Source organism: Enhydra lutris, unplaced genomic scaffold (genome assembly GCF_002288905.1).
Source record: "Enhydra lutris kenyoni isolate GAN:26980312 unplaced genomic scaffold, ASM228890v2 scaffoldscaffold6, whole genome shotgun sequence".
Classification (NCBI taxonomy): Eukaryota; Metazoa; Chordata; class Mammalia; order Carnivora; family Mustelidae; genus Enhydra; species Enhydra lutris.
In genome coordinates this window covers 10,497,590-10,519,644 of record NW_019154090.1, presented here as the reverse complement: position 1 = coordinate 10,519,644, position 22,055 = coordinate 10,497,590, and the positions used below count along the sequence as shown (strand labels likewise).

Genomic DNA, 22,055 nt, shown 5'->3' with positions numbered 1-22,055 from the left:
CAGAGGGCTCCCGGCAGGCTGGTTTGCAAACCAGATTTTTTTTTTAAAGCATTACATTCTTGTTGAGGTTTTGAGGATGACTGAGAAGAAAGTTCCTTTCAATGAGAAGGGGTTTCTATCTCATGGGGGTCCCTTCATTGAAGCCCATGTGGGAGCTTTCCAACTTCTCCCTGGGGGGTGGCGTACGGCGGCGCGCCCTCTCCAGCACCGCCACCATCAGCCTCGGTGCCCACCCCCAGCATCTCTGTGACCGCAGCATCCCTGGGGCTGGTAGACACCCTGCCCTTTGCACATGCTGTTCCCCTGCCTCAAATACCCTCCCTGGTGATGCTGATTCATTGCTCAAGGCCAAGTTGAATGTTACCACACCTGGGAAGCTGCCCTTGCCCCCGCCACCCCAGGCAGCATTCCTCTGGGCTCCCTGTTTCCTGTCCATCCCCTGGTGTCCTAGCGGGGTGTCATCTGTGTCTTCCCCTGTCATTCCCCCAGACTGAGAGTTTCTCAAGGGGAGGGACTGTCTTGTCTTTGACTTAGTGGTAAGCAGCCAGAAGGGCCAGTGGGAGCCAGTACCCTACCTGCCCTGGCTGGGTTCCCCCCACGCCCACCTGTCACTCAGGTACTCTTACCGTGTCCGCTGTACGGATGAGGAGACAGACTCGGGAGTTAGAATGCTGGACTTCGTTCCTTTGACTCTAGAGCCCTATGTTCTTCACGCTCCGGGGGTTGAAATTCAGACACTGGGGTCCGGTGGCCCTAAGTGTGGCACTGGGTGCCGGGCAGGGACTGCCGACGGGACAGGCAGGTGCCCTCAACACCAGCCCGGAGCTACTGCTCGGAGGACCCTGAACTTGGCCTTCTTTTAAAAAGGAGAGGTTGGGAATGCAGATTTTTATGTGCAATCAGTTGATTTGGAAAACAAATCTGAGGCTCAGAGAAATCTCAGGGAACCTATTGGCCCCCAGGCCTCCTACAGAGCCTGCCCAGGTGTGGGGTCAATGCCTGTTGGCTGAGGGAGTGGGAGTGTCCCCCTCAAGGTCATCCTTCCTAGATCCCCCTCTCCCTGTTTCTGGTTATAAGGCACTGCCCCCCGCCCCTCCCCAAGTGTAGACCAAACTCCTGTGGTCCTCAGAGGCAGGTAGTTGAAAGCATGGGTTCAGACCAGGGTTCCATAACCTTGAAACTACTGTCATTTGGGGCCAGATCGTTCTCTGCTGCGGGGCTGTCCTGTGGGTCGTATGATTTTAGCAGCGTCCCTGGTCTCTGCCCACCAGATGCCCCCATTTATGACCATCATAAAAGTCCAGAAATTGCAAAAGTCCCTGGAGGCAAAATTGCCCTGGGTTAGGAACCTTCTGCTGGCCCCGATGAAGGACAGTTCTCAGAGCCAGACAGTGGTATGTGGGACTCATCATCGTCCTCTCTTTGCTTTCTTGTGTTTCCTGTAAATACAGAAAACTTCCAAGGTAATTTTTAAAAATATTATCATTATTATTTAACATTATTAATATTAAATAATATTTAATGCTATTTATTTATTAAATAATATATTTATATAATGTAAATATATTTATTATATAAAATTATATCTTATATAAAGTATATAATATAATATAAAATTTATTTATTAAGTAATATATATTTAATAAATATAATAATATTAATATTATTTAATGTTTTTTATTATTTTTAAAAATAAAATTTAAGAAATATTTATTTATTTATTTATTGGAGATAGAGCGAGAGAGAGCACAGATGAACTGGGGGAAGGGCAGAGGCAGAGGGAGAAGCAGACTCCCCGCTGAGCAGGGAGCCCAGTTCCCGGGACCCTGGGATCGTGACCTGAGCCGAAGGCACTTAACTGACTGAGCCACCCCAGCACCCCCTAAAATAGGAGTTTAAAAACATGAAAGCGTGGGTTCTAGAGCCCAACAAGTTGCTCATCAGCTCTGTGGCCTTGGAACAGGGTCTCACTTTTCCCTTCTATGAAATGGGGGAGCAGTGCTCAAACCTCCTGGAATCGGGGTGAGGGTTTCAGCGTGCAGGAATCCCTCTTCACTCAGCAAGCTTTTATCGGGCCCTTGCTCTGGCGGGAGCACTGTTTGGGTGATGAGGCTCATAACTCACTAGGGGAGGAGCCAGGGAGGACCCCCGCAGGACAGGTGCTGTGCTGGGTGCTCCCTACTGAACTTGGGCCTCAGTTCCTGCTTGCTGTAGAGAGGTGGGCGGCCATCCCTGGTGCATTTTATAGAAGAGCAACTAAGGCAGGGAGAGGTAGAGCTGCTCACCCAGAATCAGGCAGAGGTAGAGGGAAGAGAAGCAGCCAGATGCCCCCGGCCCTCCTGCCCTAGAGCACCTTTGGGCTTGCACACTGCCTCCGGGAATGGGGATCCATGTGTGCGGCCCTCAGCTGCCCTGTGAGTTTGTGCTGCTGGGGTCCATTTTGTAGAAACTTCCTTTTGAGCGACTGGTGGTTCCACAGCCCCCTCTTCCCCGGGCCGGACACCCCCACTCATGCCAGGACCGCAGCTCACCTGGCCGAGGTGGCAGTTCAGAGGGGGACAGGCACCAGGGGCATCTGGGGTCCCCCTCTGAGTCCCCACCACTTTGAACACACCGGTGGCCATACTGGCCACACGTGGAGAGGTCAACCCCTCTCAGGCTCAGTGTGCCTCTGGATCCCCATCTCTGAAGCGTTCATCTGCCTGTCTCTGCCTCTTTCCATGTGTCTCTGGGCTTCTCTCTGTCTCCTTGTGTCACACGCACCACACAAAGCTTCACCTCCCCTCCCTCCCTCTCACCTCATCCTCCCCTCAGGGGTCTCACAAGGACCCCTCCCTCCTCAGATGGAAAGAGGGGTGGAGTGGAGGGACCCTAGGGCTGAGTCTGATTCTGCATCCACTGAGTGGGTTGTGCCGTAGACACCACCACCCCCTCAGAGCCCCGACATCCTTGGGGACATAGGTGTACCGGGAGAGGGAGTCCCATGGTGACGCATGCTACAGGGAGCCCTAGTGAGTACAGCTGTGACTTGAGTGCCCACGGATGATGGAATGACGAGACTGGGTCCCCGCCTAGGCTCAAGTTCTCCCCAGAAAGTGAAGCTTCCCGGGCAGGGGCTCTTAGCAGATAGAGCTGAAGAGGGCTGCCTGCCCCCGACCCGTGCATGTGACAGAGAAGGAGCGAGCGGGCAGAAGAGTGGCTGCCACGGAGAGGGAGGACTGGCTTGGCGCTGGGTTGCGCGGTGCCCCCAGGCAAGGCCGGGCTGGCAGAGGGCGGGCAGCCGCCACAGGCCGTCCTGGTTCCGAGGGAACGTGATGTGTGCAGGCCGGCCCTTGGTTAGCGCAGAAACGTGTGTGATGCTCGCAGCTGGGGTTGGGGCTTCTGGAGGAAGTGTGATCCCTCTGATGCCCAGGGAGCCTGGGAAGCTCTTGAACTTGCCTGTGTTCACGGTCAGCTTTCTTCTGGGAAAATAAACCACGTCTCATTAAGCAGTAAATTTGTCCAGTGCCTGTTCCAGCTGATACCATCACACCTTCACCTCCTTGCTGCTAGACCTAAAGTCAAGGCCAAAGTTCCCGTTACTTGGAGAGTCCTAATGATTAACCTAGAACCTCAGTCAGAAGGGGGTAATGCTGGCTTTAGATGTAGTGAGGAGCTGGAGCAGGGAGGGCTGTTTCCAGGCCTGGATGTTGCTGAACGCTGGTAGGGAGGTGCCCCCTGGGGCCTGGGTTGGGGGTCTCAGCACTCACCCTCTCTCCCCCTCCTGTGATTCTTCTCTGGCTTGTACCTGGCTCCAGAGGCCTCAGGCGATTCCCCAGGAGTGGGTTGGGGGGAGTGGCCAGGAGCGACTCAGATAGCATCAGTCATTGGTTTGAGAGAAATGGGAGGCCACGGCCAGGGGCTGCTCTTGGGGCTGGCTGCCAGCGTGTCCGTGCCGGTGTGGCCTCCGGTAACTTGTCAGTGACCAGCAGGCGTTTATTGAGTATCTACTGTGAGCCAGCTGCCGGGATTGATAAATGAGCCCTGCCTTTCAGTGGCCGGGAGAGGCCCCCACGCTTATTAATTTTTGAGGCCCCTTTTTATTAAAAATCAGAGCAATACCAGCATGGGTTCCCACAACTGTGATTTAGTTTAAATGTTCATGTTTTGAAACTGAATGCATTTAATACCAAAAATGCAATGTTATGAAATTGTCCGCTTGGGCTCTTTCTAAGCTACTGACGGTATTTAAAAAGAATATGAATTCTGGGGCCATAGTAATAATGACATTAGTTGGGAACCGTTGGGCACTTACTGCTTTCTGAGCACTTCACGGTTATGTGGGCATAACACCCTGTGAAGGAGACACCATTATTAACCCTGTTACCAGGTGAGAAAACTGAGGCACAGACTGGGTAACTTGGCCAAGATCACACAGCTAGGCAGGGGGACCACTGCTGTCCGAGGGATGTGGGAGTGGGGCAGTTTCCCGTGCTGGATGGAGGGACCGGCTCTCTGCGCTGGTAGGTCCATGGGGGGGCTTTGGAGACCACTTCAGAGCAAATCCAAGGCCCTCTGTGACCCCTGCCCCCCATCCCCGCCTTCACGCACATCCTTGCTCCCCAAGCAGTGAGCCACTTGGGAGGAACTGGGCACATGGTAGACTTGACCCCTCAGTCTTGACCCCTGTATCCCCAGGAGGCCCCAGAAAGTGAGCTCAGCCTCCACCTAAACCCAGTTTCTGGTTTTCTTGAAAGAGTGTTGGGATATGTGCTGGGGGGTGGACACATGGTATTCTCTGTCCCCTGGGTTTTTGCTCTGGAGCTGGCTCTGCCCATCCCCGCTCTGTGCTGAGGCACACACAGGCCTCTCCACTACCTCCCCCACCTCCCCACCCTGCATTCCCCTGTTAGACGTCCTGGGCTGCTCCAGGCCCCCAGCCCCTGGGCCAGACTTAACTCCTTTGATGCCAGATCTCCACGGACCTCCCCTTGGTTCTTCTGTTCATTCACACATTCCTTTCCTCGTTCAGCAAATACTTAGTCACCCACCTGTACGGGCTTTTGGTCTTTCGGATCCTCAGGACCCAAGGAGGACAGAGAATATTCCTGCCCTCCAGCAGCTGACCCCCTAGGGCCCCAGGGGACAGAGAAGATCAAGAAGCAGTAGGTAGGGAGTGGGCCAAGGGTAAGAGGTGGTCAGGGAAGGCCTCCCTGAGAGGGTGACTCGAGCAGGGGTTGCCCTGGAGGAGGTAGGAAAGGGGGTGTGCCGGTGTCTCGGGCAGCTGCAGGAGCAGTGAGATCTGAGAAGGCAGCCCTCGGGAGCCAGAGACAAAGGTGGAGGGCTCAGAGAGATCAGACCTGGGCCCAGGGCTGTGACTCAGCTCTAGAGGGTTCCAGATGGCTGGCCTGTGGGCCAGAGTGGAAGCTGGGAGGTCTGAGCCTCTGGGATGGTCCAGGAGAGATGCGGATGGTCTGGACCAGGGTGGAGCAGGGTGGGGTTGAGGAAACAGGGTCCATTCTTCCTGTGTGTGTGTGTGGTTGGGCGGGGGGCGCGGTGTGTAATTGTAGATTAAATTGTAAATTGTAGATTCACAGGTAGTTAAGAAATAATACAGAGAAATCCTTTATGCACTTGGCCCATTTCTCCCCAGTGGTAACATTTTGCAAAACTGTAGTAAAGTCTTCTGGCCAGGTCTTAACATTGAAACAGTCGGTTCTCTACAGTTGTATCGGTTCTGTACGTTTTTACATTATTATTTGGGTTCCTGTCTCTGCCTCTACGGTCAGGCTGGGGAATATCTCCAACATTACAGGGGTCTCCCGCCGTCCTTTCATGACAACCTTCACCTCTGCTCCGTCCCTGGCAACCACAGATCTGCCCTCCGTTTCTCAAATTTTGTGATTTCAAAAACGTCCTATAAACGGAATCCTGCACCGGGGAACCTTCCAGGACTGGCTTCTCTCACTCAGCATCATTCCCCGGAGATTCGTCCAAGTTGCCGTGTGGTTTGAGAGTCTGTGTGGCTGTGTGTGCTGGTGGAGACCCGGTTGGAGATGCGAGTGTGGGGTTCAGGCCTAGAGGTGTCCCGCTGTGGAGCCGTGGCCTTGACCCCGAGGCTGAATGAGGTCACCCAGAGAGGCAGAGGGGCTCCAGGCTGAGGACTGAGAGTGAACTGATTCAGCCTCGAAATGTACCAGGCACAGGGATGTGGCCAGCCCTGAACAGACAGATGGACAGACCGATAAAGTCCCTCAGGGCTGGGTGGCAGGGGCCGGCGTGAGAGAGGGCGTGTGCTTAGGAACTCTCCCTTACCCCACTTTGTCCCCTCGCCACCAGAATGCTGGGCCCCATGGGCTGGGCTCTTTGGCTCAGAGTTTTATTTATTTATTTATTTATTTTTTAAAAGATGTTATTTATTTATTTGACAGAGATCACAAGTAGGCAGAGAGGCAGGCAGAGAGAGAGGAGGAAGCAGGCTCCCTGCTGAGCAGAGAGCCCCATGCGGGGCGATCCCAGGACTCTGAGATCATGACCCGAGCCGAAGGCAGAGGCTTAACCCACTGAGCCACCCAGGCGCCCCTGGCTCAGAGTTTTAGACCAGAGTTTCCACGAGTCCTGAACCACATGGGAAAACAGCAAAGCGTTGCCTCTAAGCTGAGACGGAGTCCCTTCCACAACGACTGACATCTCACGGCCTCTGTCCTCCGGGAATATTATTTCTTTGACAAAGGGATGGGGCTGCGGGGTGGTTGGTGAGTGTTTGCTCGTGGTCTCTGGAGCAGCGACCTGGCTGGGGTTTGGAGAGACCCTGAACGCACTCCTGTCACCATCTTCTCCCCTCCAGGTCCTTGTCCCCAACCTTCCCCCATCACCCTCTTCCTGGTGTGCCTCCCTCTTCTCCCGGGCCCGTCCTTCCCTTTCCTCTTCCGTCTTACTTCCTTGCGTCCCCCCCCCCCCCCCTTTCCTCACTTTCCCTCCTGCTCTTGCCCTCCATCGATTTCTGCTTTTTCTCAGGCTCCCCTATCTTGTTTCCACACCTTCTCTCTCTCTCAGGTGTGTCTTTGTCCCCCTCTGGCTGTCCCTCTCTTTGTCTGAGCCTCCTTCCCCGTCTCCAGTTACCTCCTGCTCTCCCCATCTCGAACCCTTTTTCTTTCTTTCTCTCACTTTCAAATGTTATTTTCCAGGCCTTAAAAATCATCCCTTGTCACTTTCAGGGGGCCCAGTGGATAAAATGTCTTAATCAGACCAGGAAAGCACAGGGGCTGGGGGAGGGGTGGTGGGACGGTCCAGTGCAAGCTCCTGGAAAAGGGCTTCCTGAGGTGAGTGCTGGGGCCGCGGGAATAGCAACATTGCTGTGGCGGCCGCAGCCCAGGCTGCCTGCTTGGAGGAGGCAGGCCCAGCCGAGGTTTGTAGCCCAGACTAAAACTCTGAGAGCCCCTGGGTCTGAAGGAAGGGTGGCTTGAGAGGAGGGTTGCAAGGCTGCCCGGGTGCGTGGGACAGGGGACAGTGGACAGTCTGGGCGGTGGCAGTAAGGCAGGCTCCTTTGGCTGGCAGGAGGTGGCTGCCCAGTCCTCGGGGAAGAGTCTTTCTCCCCGCTGGGCAGGGGCATGGGGCAGGCATGGAGACGGCTTCCTGACACCTGCTGCTTCGGGTGGATGCCTCCGTTCTTGCCCTAATGGCTTGATTATTTGATGGAGAACAGCTGCCCCCGTTAGGGACCCTGACCCAATGGTTGCTCCTGTCTGTTTGCTTTCTGCTTCCCGGAGCTGTTGGTGCTATTTTCAACATTTGTTTATGGACCCAACCACCTTTGAGGCCGGCCAACAAAACCTCCAAGGAGTCTATTGGTGACCAGCATCAGAGTGAGAGCTGTGCGGCTCCCTCACGACAGTGGCCAGCTGGGGCCTCGGCCAGATGTTGACCGAGGCCGTGGATGCTCGTCGGGAGCTGGGCCACTGCTGGCTGGCATCCAGGCATGACTGGGCCTCCGGTGGGGAGGCGAGAACCTGACAAGGCGGCTGCAGGACTGAGCAGACCCCTGGGAGGGGGCGGCTGGTCTGATGCTCTGGGCTGGGAAGGAAACTTCTTTCCTTGCTCCCTGCCAAGAGTGGGTCAGTCCTGGCTCCGCCCAAATCCAGCCGCCGCTGTCCCCGCCCCCTTCAAATTCACCACTGCTCCTGCTGCCACCCTCTGCCCCCCTCTCCCCAGCCAAGGGTGCTGGCTCCAGGCTCCCCATGGAGCCATCCGTGAGTGACCCTTCTGAGGTGTGAACACCCACCTGGGAGACCAGAGATCCTGGGACTGGCTGCAGGACTTTGTTAAAGCTTTTTCAGAATTTCCAGGCAGGGACAACAGAGCATTCAACAGAGTATGACTGCACGGGCAGGGGGAGGTGGGGGGATGACCCAGCCACGAGGCTGTCCCCGTGTGTCTGTCACCTGCAGACGTCACACCCTGAGTGAGGTCCCGAGCCAGCTGAGTCTCACTTCCCACACCTGCGCAGTGGGATTTAGAGTTTGAGCCTCTGCATGGGGTCGTCGTGAGCCGTGATTTCAAGTCGCAGAAGGTGTAGTGGCTTTTACTGTTCCTGGTGACACTGGGGTCATTATTTAACAGCTCTTCTCTGGGTTGTTGGCTCCGTGTTTTGCAGATGCTGCCATGGACACGCCTTATTTATTTATTTTTAAATGACCTTTCTGTATCGGATGATTTTAGACCTGCAGAAAGCTCGTAAAGACAATACAGAGTTCCCATTGGCCCCTTAATCACTTTCCTTCACTGTCCTCTCACGGCGTGAAGGTGGCGGTGGCGACACCAACACACCGACGGGGGTCCCTTACTGTTCACGAAAATTCTGGCCTGGCTTGGATTTCACCAGAATTTTCGTAGATGACCGTTCTCCGTCCCAGGCTCCCATCCAGACCAGGGCGCTGTGTTGCGTGTGTTTTATCTTTGGCACGACCTGGTGTCTCCAGCAGCGGGGCACAGACCTGGCAGGGCAGGGAGGCCAGCCTCAGGCCACCTGGTGACTCCAGAACAGGGCCCCTTCAGGTGTCCCTCTCTGCCGATGTCACCATTGGTCTCAGGCTTCTGAGCCCTGACTTGGCAAGAGGCCAGCCCTTCCTGCTCCTCTGTCTTGGGTTTGGGGCACATTCTAATTCATTCGCTTCTCGCCGGCTCTGTGGCTCTGAGGACTAGCACGGGTCCCATCCCTGTGGAGCTCAGCACAGTGGGGAGACTGAGGAAAGAGGCAGACAGGATATGCTCCTTCGTGGTGCAGTGGGGGAAGAAAGGTGACCGGTGAAGTTGAGGGTCCCTTAGGATGGTCGGAAGGAAGACACCAAGCATGAGAAGACCCTTTGTCACTCAAGGTGACAGCCTTGAGCGGGGAGTAGCAGGTGTAAGGGTCCAAGTCAGGAAAGACCCCGGGGAAGTCCGGGAAGGGATTTCCAGGCTGGAGGGTTATGAGTGCTGGGAGGGGGCAGACCGAGTTTACGGTCAGCCAGGATCACAAGGTTCTGGGGTGGCAAACACCATCTCTCAGGGCCAGGCCAGTGGCTGAGGTGGGAGCGCGTGTCCCCTTTGAAAGGGTGTGACCAGAGCTCAGTACCAGCTCATCATCACCACTCCGTGCCCCAGAGCTCTGGAGTTTTTAAAAGAGAAGCTGGAGACTCATCTTTTCTAGAGAAGTGGCATTTCATTCAAAAACAGGAGAACACCAATGACCAAACAGAAGCAACAATACGGGTGCAGACACTCCGCCCAGTGGAGGCAAAGCGGGACACTGCTCTGGTCTGGGTTTGGCCAGATGAGCGCCCACCGGTGACCTCACTGGCAGGGCCTGATGGTGACAATGGAGACTCGCATTTTCTTCTAAGCCCTGTACTTACCAGAGGATCAGATCTGTTTCTTAGGACCGTCCCTCGGGCTGCCAGGTGGAGAGTGGGTTAAGGGCAAGGGGAGCATCTTGGAGGTGGCCCCGATGAGGTAACAGCGGTGATGGCGAGAGGGATCCGGGAAGAGTTAGCAGAAGGGATGGAGGACAGGTGGGATGCGGGTGTCCAGCCCAGTTATGTGACAGTGAGTCACATAACCCAGGAGCCTTAGTCTGCTCATCTGTAGATGTGCGGATTCGGGCCTCCGGAACGTGGCAGGTGCTCAGTAACACACACGCAGGGTTGCCTGGTACCCAGCTCAGTGGGTTAAGCCTCTGCCTTCAGCTCAGTTCATGATCTCAGGGTCCTGGGATCAAATCGCACATCGGGCTCCCAGCTTAGCGGGGAACCTGCTTCTCCCTCCCCCTCTCCCCCTCTCTCCCTGCTCATGCTCTCTCTGTCTCTCTCACCCTTTTTCTCAAATAAAATCTTTAAAAATAAATAAAAGAATATTTTAAAAGGCATACATAGAAGTATGTGGCGGTCAGACAATTCTGCTAGTGGCCATGGGATGAGAAGCAAGGCCCAGGGCCCTTGGTGACAATGAAAGCACCAGCCAGCAGGGGAGCCAGGACCCCCCAGAAGAGGGGCCCTGATGGAGGAGGGGCCAGGCTTGCAGCAGCAGAGCCCAGGTCCAGGATGGAGGGATCAGACTCCGGGTTGGGAGCTGGGGCCCCCAGGAAGGTCTAAGTCTGGAAGAGGCCGTGACATGGCCCCGCCCTCCTGGCCGTCCCGTCTTCCCTCCCAGACCGCCTGTGACTTTGCATGTAGCAGCCATATCTTGGCAGGACTTCCAGGGGCTCCTCCTCTGCTAGTTTCCATGTTAACGCTTTTCCTCCAGCTAAAAGCAGAATCCTTGGGGAGCCTCGAACCTTCTAGAGCTGCTGCCCAGGGTCAGCATCGCCTATAGCGAGACGGCACCAGCTTGTCCCTGCTGCTGGGGTCCTTCAGGGCAGGGACTGCCCGCTGTGGGAGCCCCCAGCCCTGTTCCTCTGTCACCAGAGCCTCAGCAGCCTCCCCCTGCCACTGGCTGCTCTGGTCACTGGGCTGGCGGAGGTTGGGGCCGGGGGCCCAGCTGGGTGGGAGCGTTCGGAGGGGAAGGGGCGTGGCGAGGCTGGCCGGTGCAGCCCTTCGGGCAGGATTGGACACACAGGGGCTGCTTACAGAGAAGTGGGAGGAGCTTTGCTCACAGCTGTCAGAGCCTTCTGGAAGACCTGGGGCCCTGAAGCAGACACAGAACATTGCAGGCAGAATTGCCGGGCGTGGCCTGAGGTGCAGAAGGCCTTGGCCAGGATGGAACAGGGAGGCTGGGACTGAGGGGAAGGTCCTGTGGGCCGGCTGTGGCAGGGGCCAGGTCCAAAGCTCAGGAGAGCCCACTGGGAATCCTAGCTCAGCCTTTCACCAGCTGGGTGACCCTGGGCATGTGACCTCCCCTCCCCTCTCCAAGCCTGCTTTGTCCCGCACAAAATAGGCCCCGTCTCAGTGCCTGCCTCCCGGGCTCTGGTGAGCAGTGGGGGAGCCAGGAAGGGCAGCAGCCGCTGGGCTTGGCAGTAGCCCCAGGCTGGCGGTTCCCAGCCCGTGGGGCCCAGGGCAAGGGGCGGGAAGCAAGGCCTTCTCCATCCAGCTCCTCGACAGCCCCGTGTCTGGGCAATGGGACATGCGCCTGGAGCCCCTGCCAGCTCCGATGCCCACGAGGCTCTGCAGGACCTGCAGACGAGCGAGTCCGGCCGGGCGGGGACGGCGGCGAGCCCAGCAGCACATGCCCTGTCTCGAGGGGCCAGCTGCCTGAACCCCACAGGAACACAGACCCAGCGTGGCCCGATCGCTCCTTGCAGGAGAAATAGGAACTCAGTATTTATTTGAAACATCCCAGTTCTTCCATGTTGGCATCTTACTTGTGTTTAAATTTGCATGAGCCAAACCAGTCATGTCTGCGGGCCAGATGCTAACCAAAGGCCACCAGTTCGCGATCTCTGAGTCGGCTGAAAAGTGGGGGGGAGGGGGGTGTCTGGGGCTGCCGATGTCCCTATGGTTGGAAAGCAGGTGATGAAGGGACATGCTGAGCCCTGCACTGAGAGTGCACCCCCAGCCCCACTCAGCCCCGGGGCTTTCTGCGTCCAGGCTCAGGCTGGGGCTGGGTGGCCCCTGGGTTCCAGTCCAGCTCTGCCAGTTCCCACCTGGCTGAGCTTGGGCAAGTACCTCTCTCACCCTCAGTTTCCTCTTCTGCAAAATGGAATTAAGGATACTTGCCTCTCTTTGCTGCTGTGAGAGCAGACGGGCTGTGAACCTTCGGGGCCCATCCTGGGCTGGGTGCTGAGAATGTGCTCGGTACTTGGTCACGGCCGTTGTGGAGAGGCTGGGGTCCAGTCTGTGTGGATAGAGCCGTTTCTTCCATCTGTTGCTCCCCCGCCCCCAGCTATGTTTTTGAAATTTGAGAATTAGGGGCAGGTGTGATAATAACAGAGTTCCTGTACCCCTCACCTGGTTTCCCTCCTTGTTACGATGGTATTTACTGCGGTGCCTTGTCCCAGCCTGGGGACCAGCCCCGATGGATTGCTAATGACTAAACTCCACAGTTTATTCGGATTCTGCTAGTTTTCCCTGATGTCCTTCTCTGTTCCAGGATGGTATCCAAGCTACCAACCGCGTTCTGTTTAGTTCATGCCTCCTTAGCCGCCTCTGGTCTAGGACAGCTTCTCAGACTCCCCTGGATTTGGATGACCTTTACAGCTTTGAGGAATATCAGTTAGGTATTTTATACAGTACCCCTCGATTAGGGCTGATCTGTTGTTTTTCTCATGGTTGGATCGGGGCTACGGGTTTTGGGAGGAAGACCACAGAGGTGAAGTGCCTTCGTCCCACCCAGGGCACAGGCTGCCAACAAGATTGTCACTGATGCTGTTGACCTTGACCACCTGGCTCGGGCAGTGTTCGCCAGGTCCCTCCTGAGCAGTTCCTTTTCCTTTTCATAGTCTGCTATTTGGAAGCCATGCCAAGTGTAGCCCCATCAAGGGGAGGGACAGCTAAGCTCCAGTGAGGTTCAAAGGGCAGAGAAAACCCTACCTTGAAGAGGGCTGGGAGGGTCACAGACACTGCGTGGGGCATGGCAGGTGTAGTGGGGCATGGGAGGTGGGGCATACCTGGGGCATGGCAGGTGTAGTGACTGTAGCCAGGGGAGCCTCTCCCAAGCCCCGAAGAGCTGGGAGTGCCTGGTGACGTAGGGGAGGACTGTGGGCCTCTGGGCACCCGAGCTCCCCTGCACAAGGTCAGCCTGGGGCCTCTGTCCACCAGGGGCTAACCAGGCTCTGGGGCTGACCCCGTGGACCTCAGAAGCCAGGCTACACGTGGTGCTAATGCGTGGCCTGCTGCTTCTGGCAGGGAGGATGCTGGGTGAGGAAGGACAGGCTAGAGCCAGAGTGATGGCCAAGGGCAGCCAACCAAAGAGCACCCAGGCCCAGGACAGTCAGCGCAGTGGGCCTGGCCCGGAATCCTCCGGTGTGGGTCAGGTGACCTGTCACCCAGTGCCCATGGTGTGGGAGATATGGGGAAAGAATTTTGTCCTGACCTCTTTAGGAAGACAGATTCCGTTTGGGGGTAGACCGTGGCTGGTGGTCCCCATCTGGCCTGCCACTGTTCAGGAAAGTCTTCCTGGCGCCCGGCCGAGCTGCCGGTTTGCACATTTCTCTGCGGCTGCTGTGGGGCTTCAAGGGCAGAGTTGAGTCGTTGCGACAGAGACCTGCGGCTTGCAAAGCCTGACATGTTTACCGTCTGGCCCTCCACAGAGCAAGTTTGCAGACCCCGGCCTGAGCAGAAAGCGGACCAGGATTCGGGATGTGCAGTTAGGGCATCCCAAAACAGAGACACGAGGCGGGCCGGGACTTCCAAGGAGGGGGTGGGGATTTCTGGAAACAAGTGGGCAGGTGGCAAGGGCGAGCTAGGACCCTGAGGTGGGCGAGCTTCGCTTTAGGAGACAGTGATCCGCGCAAGACAAGGCGGCAGTCTGGTGTTCATGAGAAATCTCCTGATTGGTTACATGTTTGCAATTATTCACTTTTTAGACATCATGAAGCCCACCAAGCACATCTGTCTGGCGTGTGGGCTGCAGGTTTGAGAACTCGGGTGTCCAGGGTGGGAGAGAGGACGTGTGGATGGATGTGGGTAGATGGGAGAGAGCAGCCCGGCCTAATAAGCCAGTAGGTGAGCTCTGGGCTGGGGGCAGAGGGGACTGTGAGGGGAGAGTCCGAGAGGGGGCGGGGCAGAGTCCGAGACCTGCAGGGTCAGATGGCCCCATCTCCCAACCAGTCCCAGGCCGATGGAACATTCCTGCCAGCAGGCTGGGAGCTGGGGAGCAGTAGGACACTCCTCCTTGCTTCCCTGGCAGCCCCCCTCCCCCGCCCTGGGAATCTGTAGAAGGGGAGGTGGGAGGTGGAGATCTCTGAAGTGCCCTCTGAGAGTCCCAAGGGTTTGGATTTGCTGCTCTGTCTCCCAAGACTTGGGCCCTGTGTGGGGATGGGCAGAGGCTGGGCTTCGAGCTGGACAGGCCTGGTGGACCCCACGCCGTGGTCCCCTGGCTCCTGCCACTTCTGAGACACAGGGAAGACCCCTGTTTGGCAGGCTGCCAGGAGATTCGGGGAGAAAACGGGCGCGGAGGACTGGGTTTCCATGGCACCCTGACGTGCCGTGATTGGGGCCTGGCCTCCAGGATGCGGTCTGTTCCTCCTGACAGCAGCCGGAGCATCTGGCTCCTTTCAGCCTCGCACACCAGCCCTTACCTGCGGGTTCAAGCTGCTGGTTGGCAAGTACTCATTGGCTTTGCTGTGGGTTTATTGCTTTAGGACGCCCTGGGCCAAGTGACAGTGACACAGGTTAACGTGGCCAAAGCAAACAAGAGAAGTCCATGGCTCATGGACAGGAGACAGCCCAGGGTAACTCCCGCCTCAGGAGATAATGGATTCCACTGCTCAGATGATACTGTTAGGACTTTATCTCACTCCGTCCCCAGCTCTGCGTCCCTGTGTTGGCTTCAATCCTATGCAGGCCCTGCATTGTGGTGGCAGAGGTGGCCTTCAGGTTCATGGCCCATTACCCCCCCCCACCCCTGCCTGGAGCCTGGGGGCAGCATCCTTGTCTCAGTAGTGAGAGCCCCAAGACTGATTCCCATTGGCCCAGCTCGGGTCACAGGCTCAGCCCCGGACCAGTCACAGCTTGGGTGGGTCAGGCTTTCCCCGCCCCCACCCCCACCCTCCCCCACCCCCGGGGGCCCCACTTAAGCCATAGGGGGTGAGGAGGGAGGCGGGGGTCCAGCACAGGCCCAGGTGATCTTGCAAGAAGATCAGGAGGTTGATCCCAGGGGGGAGTGCAGGCTGGACGGGCCCCACACCCACTCTCCAAGTGCAGCATCTGTACCCTGGAGGCCCCGTCTGGAGCCCCCTGGCTCATCAGAGGTCGCCCCTGCCTGGCTGACTTCAGGCTCAGTTCTCCAGCCAGCCATGAGTCACAGCCCACATTTCCCCACATGCTCTAAGATGTTGGTGGGGGTTTGGTCCAGGGCCACTAGGAGGCTCTTAGGATGACTTCTCTTTAGTTCTGTTATAATTATATTGATTTTCTCCCTTTTTTGGAAGTCTCTCTCCTTGAGGGAGGAGGCAGAAGCCCCGCCCCTGAGAGGGGTGTTTTATCCATTCAGAGAGACCCCCTTTTGAATGGTGGCACTATTTCAAAAAGAACAGGGAGTCAGGATGAGGCCACACTGGCCCCTCATGGGCCCCCTTCCCTTTCCTGGGACCCGAGGGTTGGGAGAAGGGACCTAGCTTTCAGAATCACAAAATGTTCTTTGACCTCCCTCCGTGTGTCAGGATCAGGGAGCTGGTCTTTGTGCTGTCATTATTCACTTGAAAGTTGCATTTTCTAGATTACTACAATGACCAGTTTTCAGGAGAAATGGGGTGAAGAGATCCTAAGCCCATGGGCTACCCACAGATTACATCCCTGAGGCTGGGCGATCAACGTTGTGGCTCACTTCTCAGTCGTGCCCTGGTCATGGAGCTACTGCAGGCCTTGCATCCCATCCAGTGGTGGCAGGGGCAGCCCAGGAAGGTGCTAGAAAGAGGGGGCAGGTGGGAGGCCTGGGCCTTAAGTGCCTCCAAGTAGGCTGAACCAAGAATGGCTGATACAGGGTTGACGGATGGAATGTTCTGTTGCCCTTCGTGAGGCTGGCCCTTAGCCAAGGAGATTGGCTCATCCTGGTTTTCCAGCTGTGGGATGGCGACACAGGGAGGTACGTGGTCAGACACCTGAGCATGTTCTGTCTTACTTGAAATAGTTTGATGGTTTCCTTCTGTGCAGGGAAGTTCTAGGGCTTTGAGCTCAGACATGAGCATCTGTCCACCCTTGCCCTAAACTTGGCTGCTCCCCTTTAGGCGATCCTGGCCACAGCCTCCTTCCTGCTCCCGTCTCTCCCCACAGTTCTCTTTCTAAAACACCTAATTCCACACCCATACTCCCCATTAGTGACTTCAGTGGCTCCCTGGTCCCTAGGGATGAAGTTCTTAGCACGGCTTCCGAGAGCCCATGTGATCTGGCCCTGGTTTTAGAGCTTCCTCTCCGCACAGTGACCTGGCCCCACTCCAGACTGAGCCGCTGGAGTCCCCAAGTGCCCTTCCCTCCCTGCCACGCACTGTGGCACGCCATCCCTCAGTCTGGAAGCCCCCTGCTTGCTCAAGCCCCCAGAAACCTCCCTGCCCCCTCCCCTGGGGGAGGAGGGCTTCTTCCAGTTTCCACAGGTCTCTGCGCCTCCCCACCATTAGCCCTCGCATGGCCGTGTTGTTCCGTTGGTTCCTTCCCTCCCCGCCAGCGAGCCTGGGATGGCCGGGGCTGCTGTCTTGTGCGCAGATGGGCCCTGGCTGCTGTGGACCCTCAGGACCTTGGGGGTGGAGTGGGCGGACACTTGGAGGTCACGGGTCAGGCACCGCCCCCCCCCCCCCAGCCTTGGTTTCCCTGCCTCCACGATGGGGATGACGGTCAGGGCGTCGCTGGGGGAACAGGTGTGCGGGGAGGCCCAGGATGCTCGCGGCGCGGTGCTGGGCACGTGGAGGTGTTGGGCTTTGGGGGAGCTGATGCTGGCCATGGCCCACCCCAGCCCGGGCACCTGCAGGTGGTCTCAGCTGGAGGGGGCAGGAAGCAGGACAGTCAAGGGAGAGGAGTCGGGGAACAGGGGGAAACGGGGAGGGCCGTGAGAGGGATGCCCAGTGGAGACGCGCAAAAGAACCTCGTCACACCTGCCCATCTCCCAGCAGGGCCGGGTCTCCCTCCTCCAGGGGGGCCGCCATTGTCATGGGGATCAGCTCTGGCTCTGCATGAGAACCGTCTGGGGACTTTGAAATACCCCCATGGCAGGCCATACCCCCGAAAAGTGTCCTCAGATGTGAGGTGGGGCCCCGAGGCGTTTCCTTGCTCTACCAGGGGGGTCACAGCGCAGCCACAATCGAGAAGCCCTGTTTGACGTGGTCCTCTGTGAAGCCGGTTTCTCCCCCAGAAAGGGTCTCAGCAGCCCGAACAAGGGGAGGGCTGCTTGATGGAAAAGCTCTGCCTCCAGCCTTCTCAACAAAGACCCACACCAGATATAAGTGAGCACTTCTTAAAATGGTTTGATTTTTTTTTTTAAAAGTAACACATTGAGATGGCACCAGCTCGAGGCGGCGCAGATGGGGACCTGCTTAGCACCCCCCCAGTTGCTCAGCAGCAGGCCCTGGGCCCAGTTCTGGGGCGCCCTGCAGAGCTCACGTGGGTGTGCACGCACACACACACACACACACGCACGCACACACCTGCCTTCTCGGTCACTATCAGAACGGCACGTCCCCAAGCTGGCAGTGCTCCGCCCTGGACGGGGACCTGCATTGGTGGCCCGACACTGGTGGCCGGATGCCCTGGGCGGGTTGAGGGGGCCTTGGCTCTCCCAGACAGTGCTACCAAATGACTGTGGCCTCCTCGTCACAGGGGCCACACTGCCCGTGGGCTGAGTTCATTCCGATGACTGGAAATCTTGGGTCACAGAGAAAGGGAATTCCAGAGGCTTACGGGGCACCTCGTTTCTGTCGTTCCAGAAGCCACTGGCAGCCCCGGCCTTTGAGTTGCCCGCGCTCTACCGCACGGAGGACTACTTCCCCCCGGCCACCGGCCCTGCTGCACTGCGGACCCCCCACCCCCGGCGCCGGCGTGTGTGAGCCTCTGAAGCCGGGGGCCTGTCTCATGCTGTCCCTTCATGCTGTGATCCCCTCCCCTGCTGCACGTGGAACCACGGGATTCAGAGACCCAGATTCGGAGACCCATCTGGGGCCCGTGTGTCCGGGTCCGAGCAGCCACCGTGGCTCTAGGCCCCTGGTGGCTGCTCGCTGCCACCAGACGCACAGCTTCAGGGTCACCTGCAGTGGCTCATCTGTCTGCGATCCCCGGTGCCCGCTGGCCTGTGAATCATCTCAATAAAGATGTCAAGCGGTCATGTGTGGTCTGGGTGCAAATGTTTTCTCACTGGGAGCTCCTGCCACCGAGGCCAGGAGTCTGCCTTTACGTTCCCAGCGAGAACGGGGAGATCCTTAGGATTTCCAGGGGTCTTCAAAGGTGCGTTGGCCTTAATTTCGTTTCAGGCAGATGAATTTCCTGCTCTTGTCCCGGAATTCCAGATTTCTCACCTTGGGGATGAAGAATTCCGGTTTGTGTGTGTGTGTTTGTTTTTGGAATTCCTCAAAGAGCCAAGAGTATACACACACACATAGCCAAGCTGCAGACCTGCGTTCAAGTTTCAGGGAAATTTCACATAATGAACCGAGAGAGAGAGAGCAATAGAAAAACAAGGAATAAAGCTGGATCATGACAAGTTTAGGACAGTTTTGGTGGCTCCGTAGGTCAAGCATCCAACTCTTGGTTTCAGCTCAGGCCGTGGTCTCATGGGTCTGGGATTGAGCCCCACATCGGGCTTCTTGCTCAGCGGGAGGCCTGCTTGGGATCTCTCTCCCTCTGCCCCTCCCCTTGCTCTCACATTCTGTCTCTCTTTTTCCCTAAAATAAATAAATCTTAAAAAAAAAATGTGGGTGCCTTGTTTCAAAAAAGCCATCATTTTCCTGTAGAGATTATTTTTTTAGTAAAAAACTTGTGTATGTTATTTTTTTAAATGTTTTTTAAGATTACTCATTTATTTGAGAAAGAATGAGAAAGAGAAAGTATGAGGAGAGGGAGGGGCAGAGGGAGAAGCAGGCTCCCCGCTGAGCTGGGAGCCCAATGTGGGTTTTGATCCCAGGACCCTGAGATCATGACCCGAGCCGAAGGCAGACGCTTAACAGACTGAGCCTTCCAGGCGCCCCTTGTATATATTAAGTGACTGAGGTATAGTTTCCTCTAGGCGGAAGGTTCAAGGAATTCTCACAAACCGCACCCCGGTCCACCAGCTGATGTCGGTGATGTACTTTGTGTGATGGGCGGATGGGTGGACGGGGCCCACGTGGTGTGGTCTGTGTGTCTGGCTTCCCTGTGGCTGACACCCTGCCTGTCGCTACGTGTTCATCCCTGTGGCTGTGCTGTACTGATCGGGACTGTTTTTAATGAAGGAAGCCCGGGTGTTTCCTGGGCCCTAGTGCGTCCACTCGAGGAGAGCCGGGATCCGAGGGAAAGTTAATTTTTCAGACAAGCGGTGAGGACACCAGTTTCCGGAAGGCCAAGTATATGTGGCTTGCTGGTGACGCCCAGGCCCTTCTCCTTTCAGGGCCTGAAGCAGGGGCCAGGGAGAGGTAAAAGGGAACGTCATGTGACCAAGCCACAGCATTGTGAGTGTCCTAAAATAGAGACCCACAGGACTGTGGCTTAGAGCTTCTAGGCTCTGAGGTCAGCCTGCCTGGGTGGTACCATCATCTCCTGCTCACCTCAGCTGTGTGGCCCTGGGCTAGTTGCTTACCCTCTCTGAGCCCTGCTCCCTCCTCAGTGGGAATACGGCAAGCAAGGGCACATGCGCCCTGGGCGGTGTTTGTGCGGATGGCATGGGGGGACTGGTGTGAGCACTGGTCTCAGGGATGGCAACAGGCACTACAGTGAACGGTGTTGCTATGGCGATCAGCCTGGCCAGGGAAGGGCCAACTTTTGTGCTGCTGCTCAGTTGATAGGTGGCATCCGGCAGTGTCAACAGCAAGTGACTTAGGGCCCGCCTTTAAATTATGGAGTAAGAACAGGTGGAAGTGTACACTAGCCCTCTCTGTGTTTCACTGTTCTTGGATCCTTTCAGGGACACCCGCTTTCCCCCAGGGCAGCGAGGACAGGAGTGGTTGCACGAGAACATCTGTGGGAAGCTGACTCATGAGCGAGGACTGGTCATTCCAAGTTTGCTGGGAGTCCTGATGCCAAACGGTGACCTTTGAGGGACATTTGGGGACACCTGGGGGGGGAAGGCCAGGACACAGAGCCTGCCAAATGTGACCTTTGAGGGACATTTGGGGACACCTTGGTGGGAAGGGAAGGCGAGGACACGGAGCCTGCCAGCAATTCTGACCCCAGTCCTTTGCTGGTGTTCTGGAGTCACTGTCCTTGTGCTAGGCGAGCTATGTCCTGTCAGGTAGAGGAAAGCCTTGACCACTAGCTCGGGTGCAGCCTAGGAAAAGGTTCTTTTATGGGACGCCAGTAGAAAGGAGAAGGCAAATTTTCAGAAGAACCAGGCTCTTCTTTATTCAACCGCCTCCCTGCTTTGCAGTGGATGTGAACTTCATGTCTGTCAAAGCAAGAGGTTTCAAGAAGGTGGCCCACGCGTTGGCAGAAATGTGTGGTTTACCCTGAACTGTTTAAAAATGTTTTCGTGTTGAGACAACTGGGTAACCATCTGGAAAAAATAAAGCGAGTTCCATACCTCACTCTGTACACCAGGAACATTTCCAAAATTCCAAATGGATTAAGGACGAGTTAGATGTATAAAATGAATTCATGTAAGAAGGCAGAAACATTGGAGAATCATTCAACATCCAGAAGCTTTAAAGATACATTTGATTATATCAAAAAAAGTTAAATCCTCTGAATGGCAAAAACAAACCAAAAACTAAAAAAAAAAAAAAAAAAAAAAAAATCCAAACAAATAAGAAACCCTAAGCAAATTCAAAAGACGAATGACCAAAAAGACAAGTAACAAATTGGGAAAAATCTATGTGCAGCTCATTTTACAAAGGGAAAATCTCCTTAATATATAAACAGCTTCTACAAATAAATAAGAGACAAGGTAGAAAAATGGGAAAGAATATGAACAGGCATCTCACAGAAAAGAAAACGTAAAAGGCATTTTAAAATATGAAAAAATACTCAATCTCTACCAGTAAGTATGAAATAATATTGAAATTCCTCCATTTTCAGTATGTGAGGCCGGCAAACGTGAAACGTCTTGATGACACCGTCAGTGAAATTTTGAAGAAATGAGTGTTCTCATGCATTGCTAGTGAGATACGCTCATGAGGGCCGTGGGCATCACCGATCCAAATGAGAAATGTTTATGCCCTTGGACCTGTTATTCTACCTCTAGGGATTTCGCCTCCTAATAGACACACACGAGAGAAATGATAAACCCAAACAGTGATTGTCCATGTGTTGAAATAACCCAGGACTGGAAGGCACCTAAGTGTCCATCAGTAGAGGGACTGGTTCCGTCCTAGTACGTCCACGTGCACAGATGGATGGAATCCTATGAAGCTGTAAAAATGAGTTAGGAGTTCCTTATGAGCTGGTTTGGAAATGTCACCAACACACGAAAGCCAACGTGCAGAGAAGTTGCACACGATATGCTACCGTCCGCGTGAGAAAGGCGCTGACGTTCCCTTGAAGGGTGCACAGAAATCTGAGAACAGTGAGTCCCTCGTCTTGAGAGAGAAGTAGACTTTTCATGTTTCCATTTTTTTCTTATCCTTTTTGTTATTTTGGTGTTTACCTCTTCAAAAAAATTTAACCAAAATCAGTTGCCAGCAATTAAAAATGAGGACAGTTGACAGAAAGAGCTGGATTTCCCGCATGTCTTTGAAAACTGGAATATAAGGCACTACTAGGCTCACATCGTTGTCAGAATTGATGAACCAAAGCCGAGTCGCTTCAGACGGCCATGCTGTTCCAGGTTTCTCTGGT

General features: G+C 55.6%; 1 protein-coding gene across 3 annotated transcripts in view; it reads left to right on the top strand.

The window, feature by feature from the left end:
* Positions 1-18,417, top strand: part of LOC111141370 (breast carcinoma amplified sequence 4) — a 55,506-nt gene extending 37,089 nt beyond the window's left edge. Inside the window, exon 5 of one of the 3 annotated variants that reach the window (XM_022493860.1) lies at positions 18,023-18,417. In XM_022493860.1, the coding sequence (XP_022349568.1) occupies positions 18,023-18,142 (120 nt within the window). In that variant the 3' untranslated portion in view covers positions 18,143-18,417. Of the gene's footprint in view, positions 1-12,540; positions 15,098-18,022 lie in introns of those variants that run through there. The other 2 variants (XM_022493861.1, XM_022493859.1) reach the window with 2 other exon arrangements.
* The last annotated feature ends 3,638 nt before the right edge of the window (positions 18,418-22,055 follow it).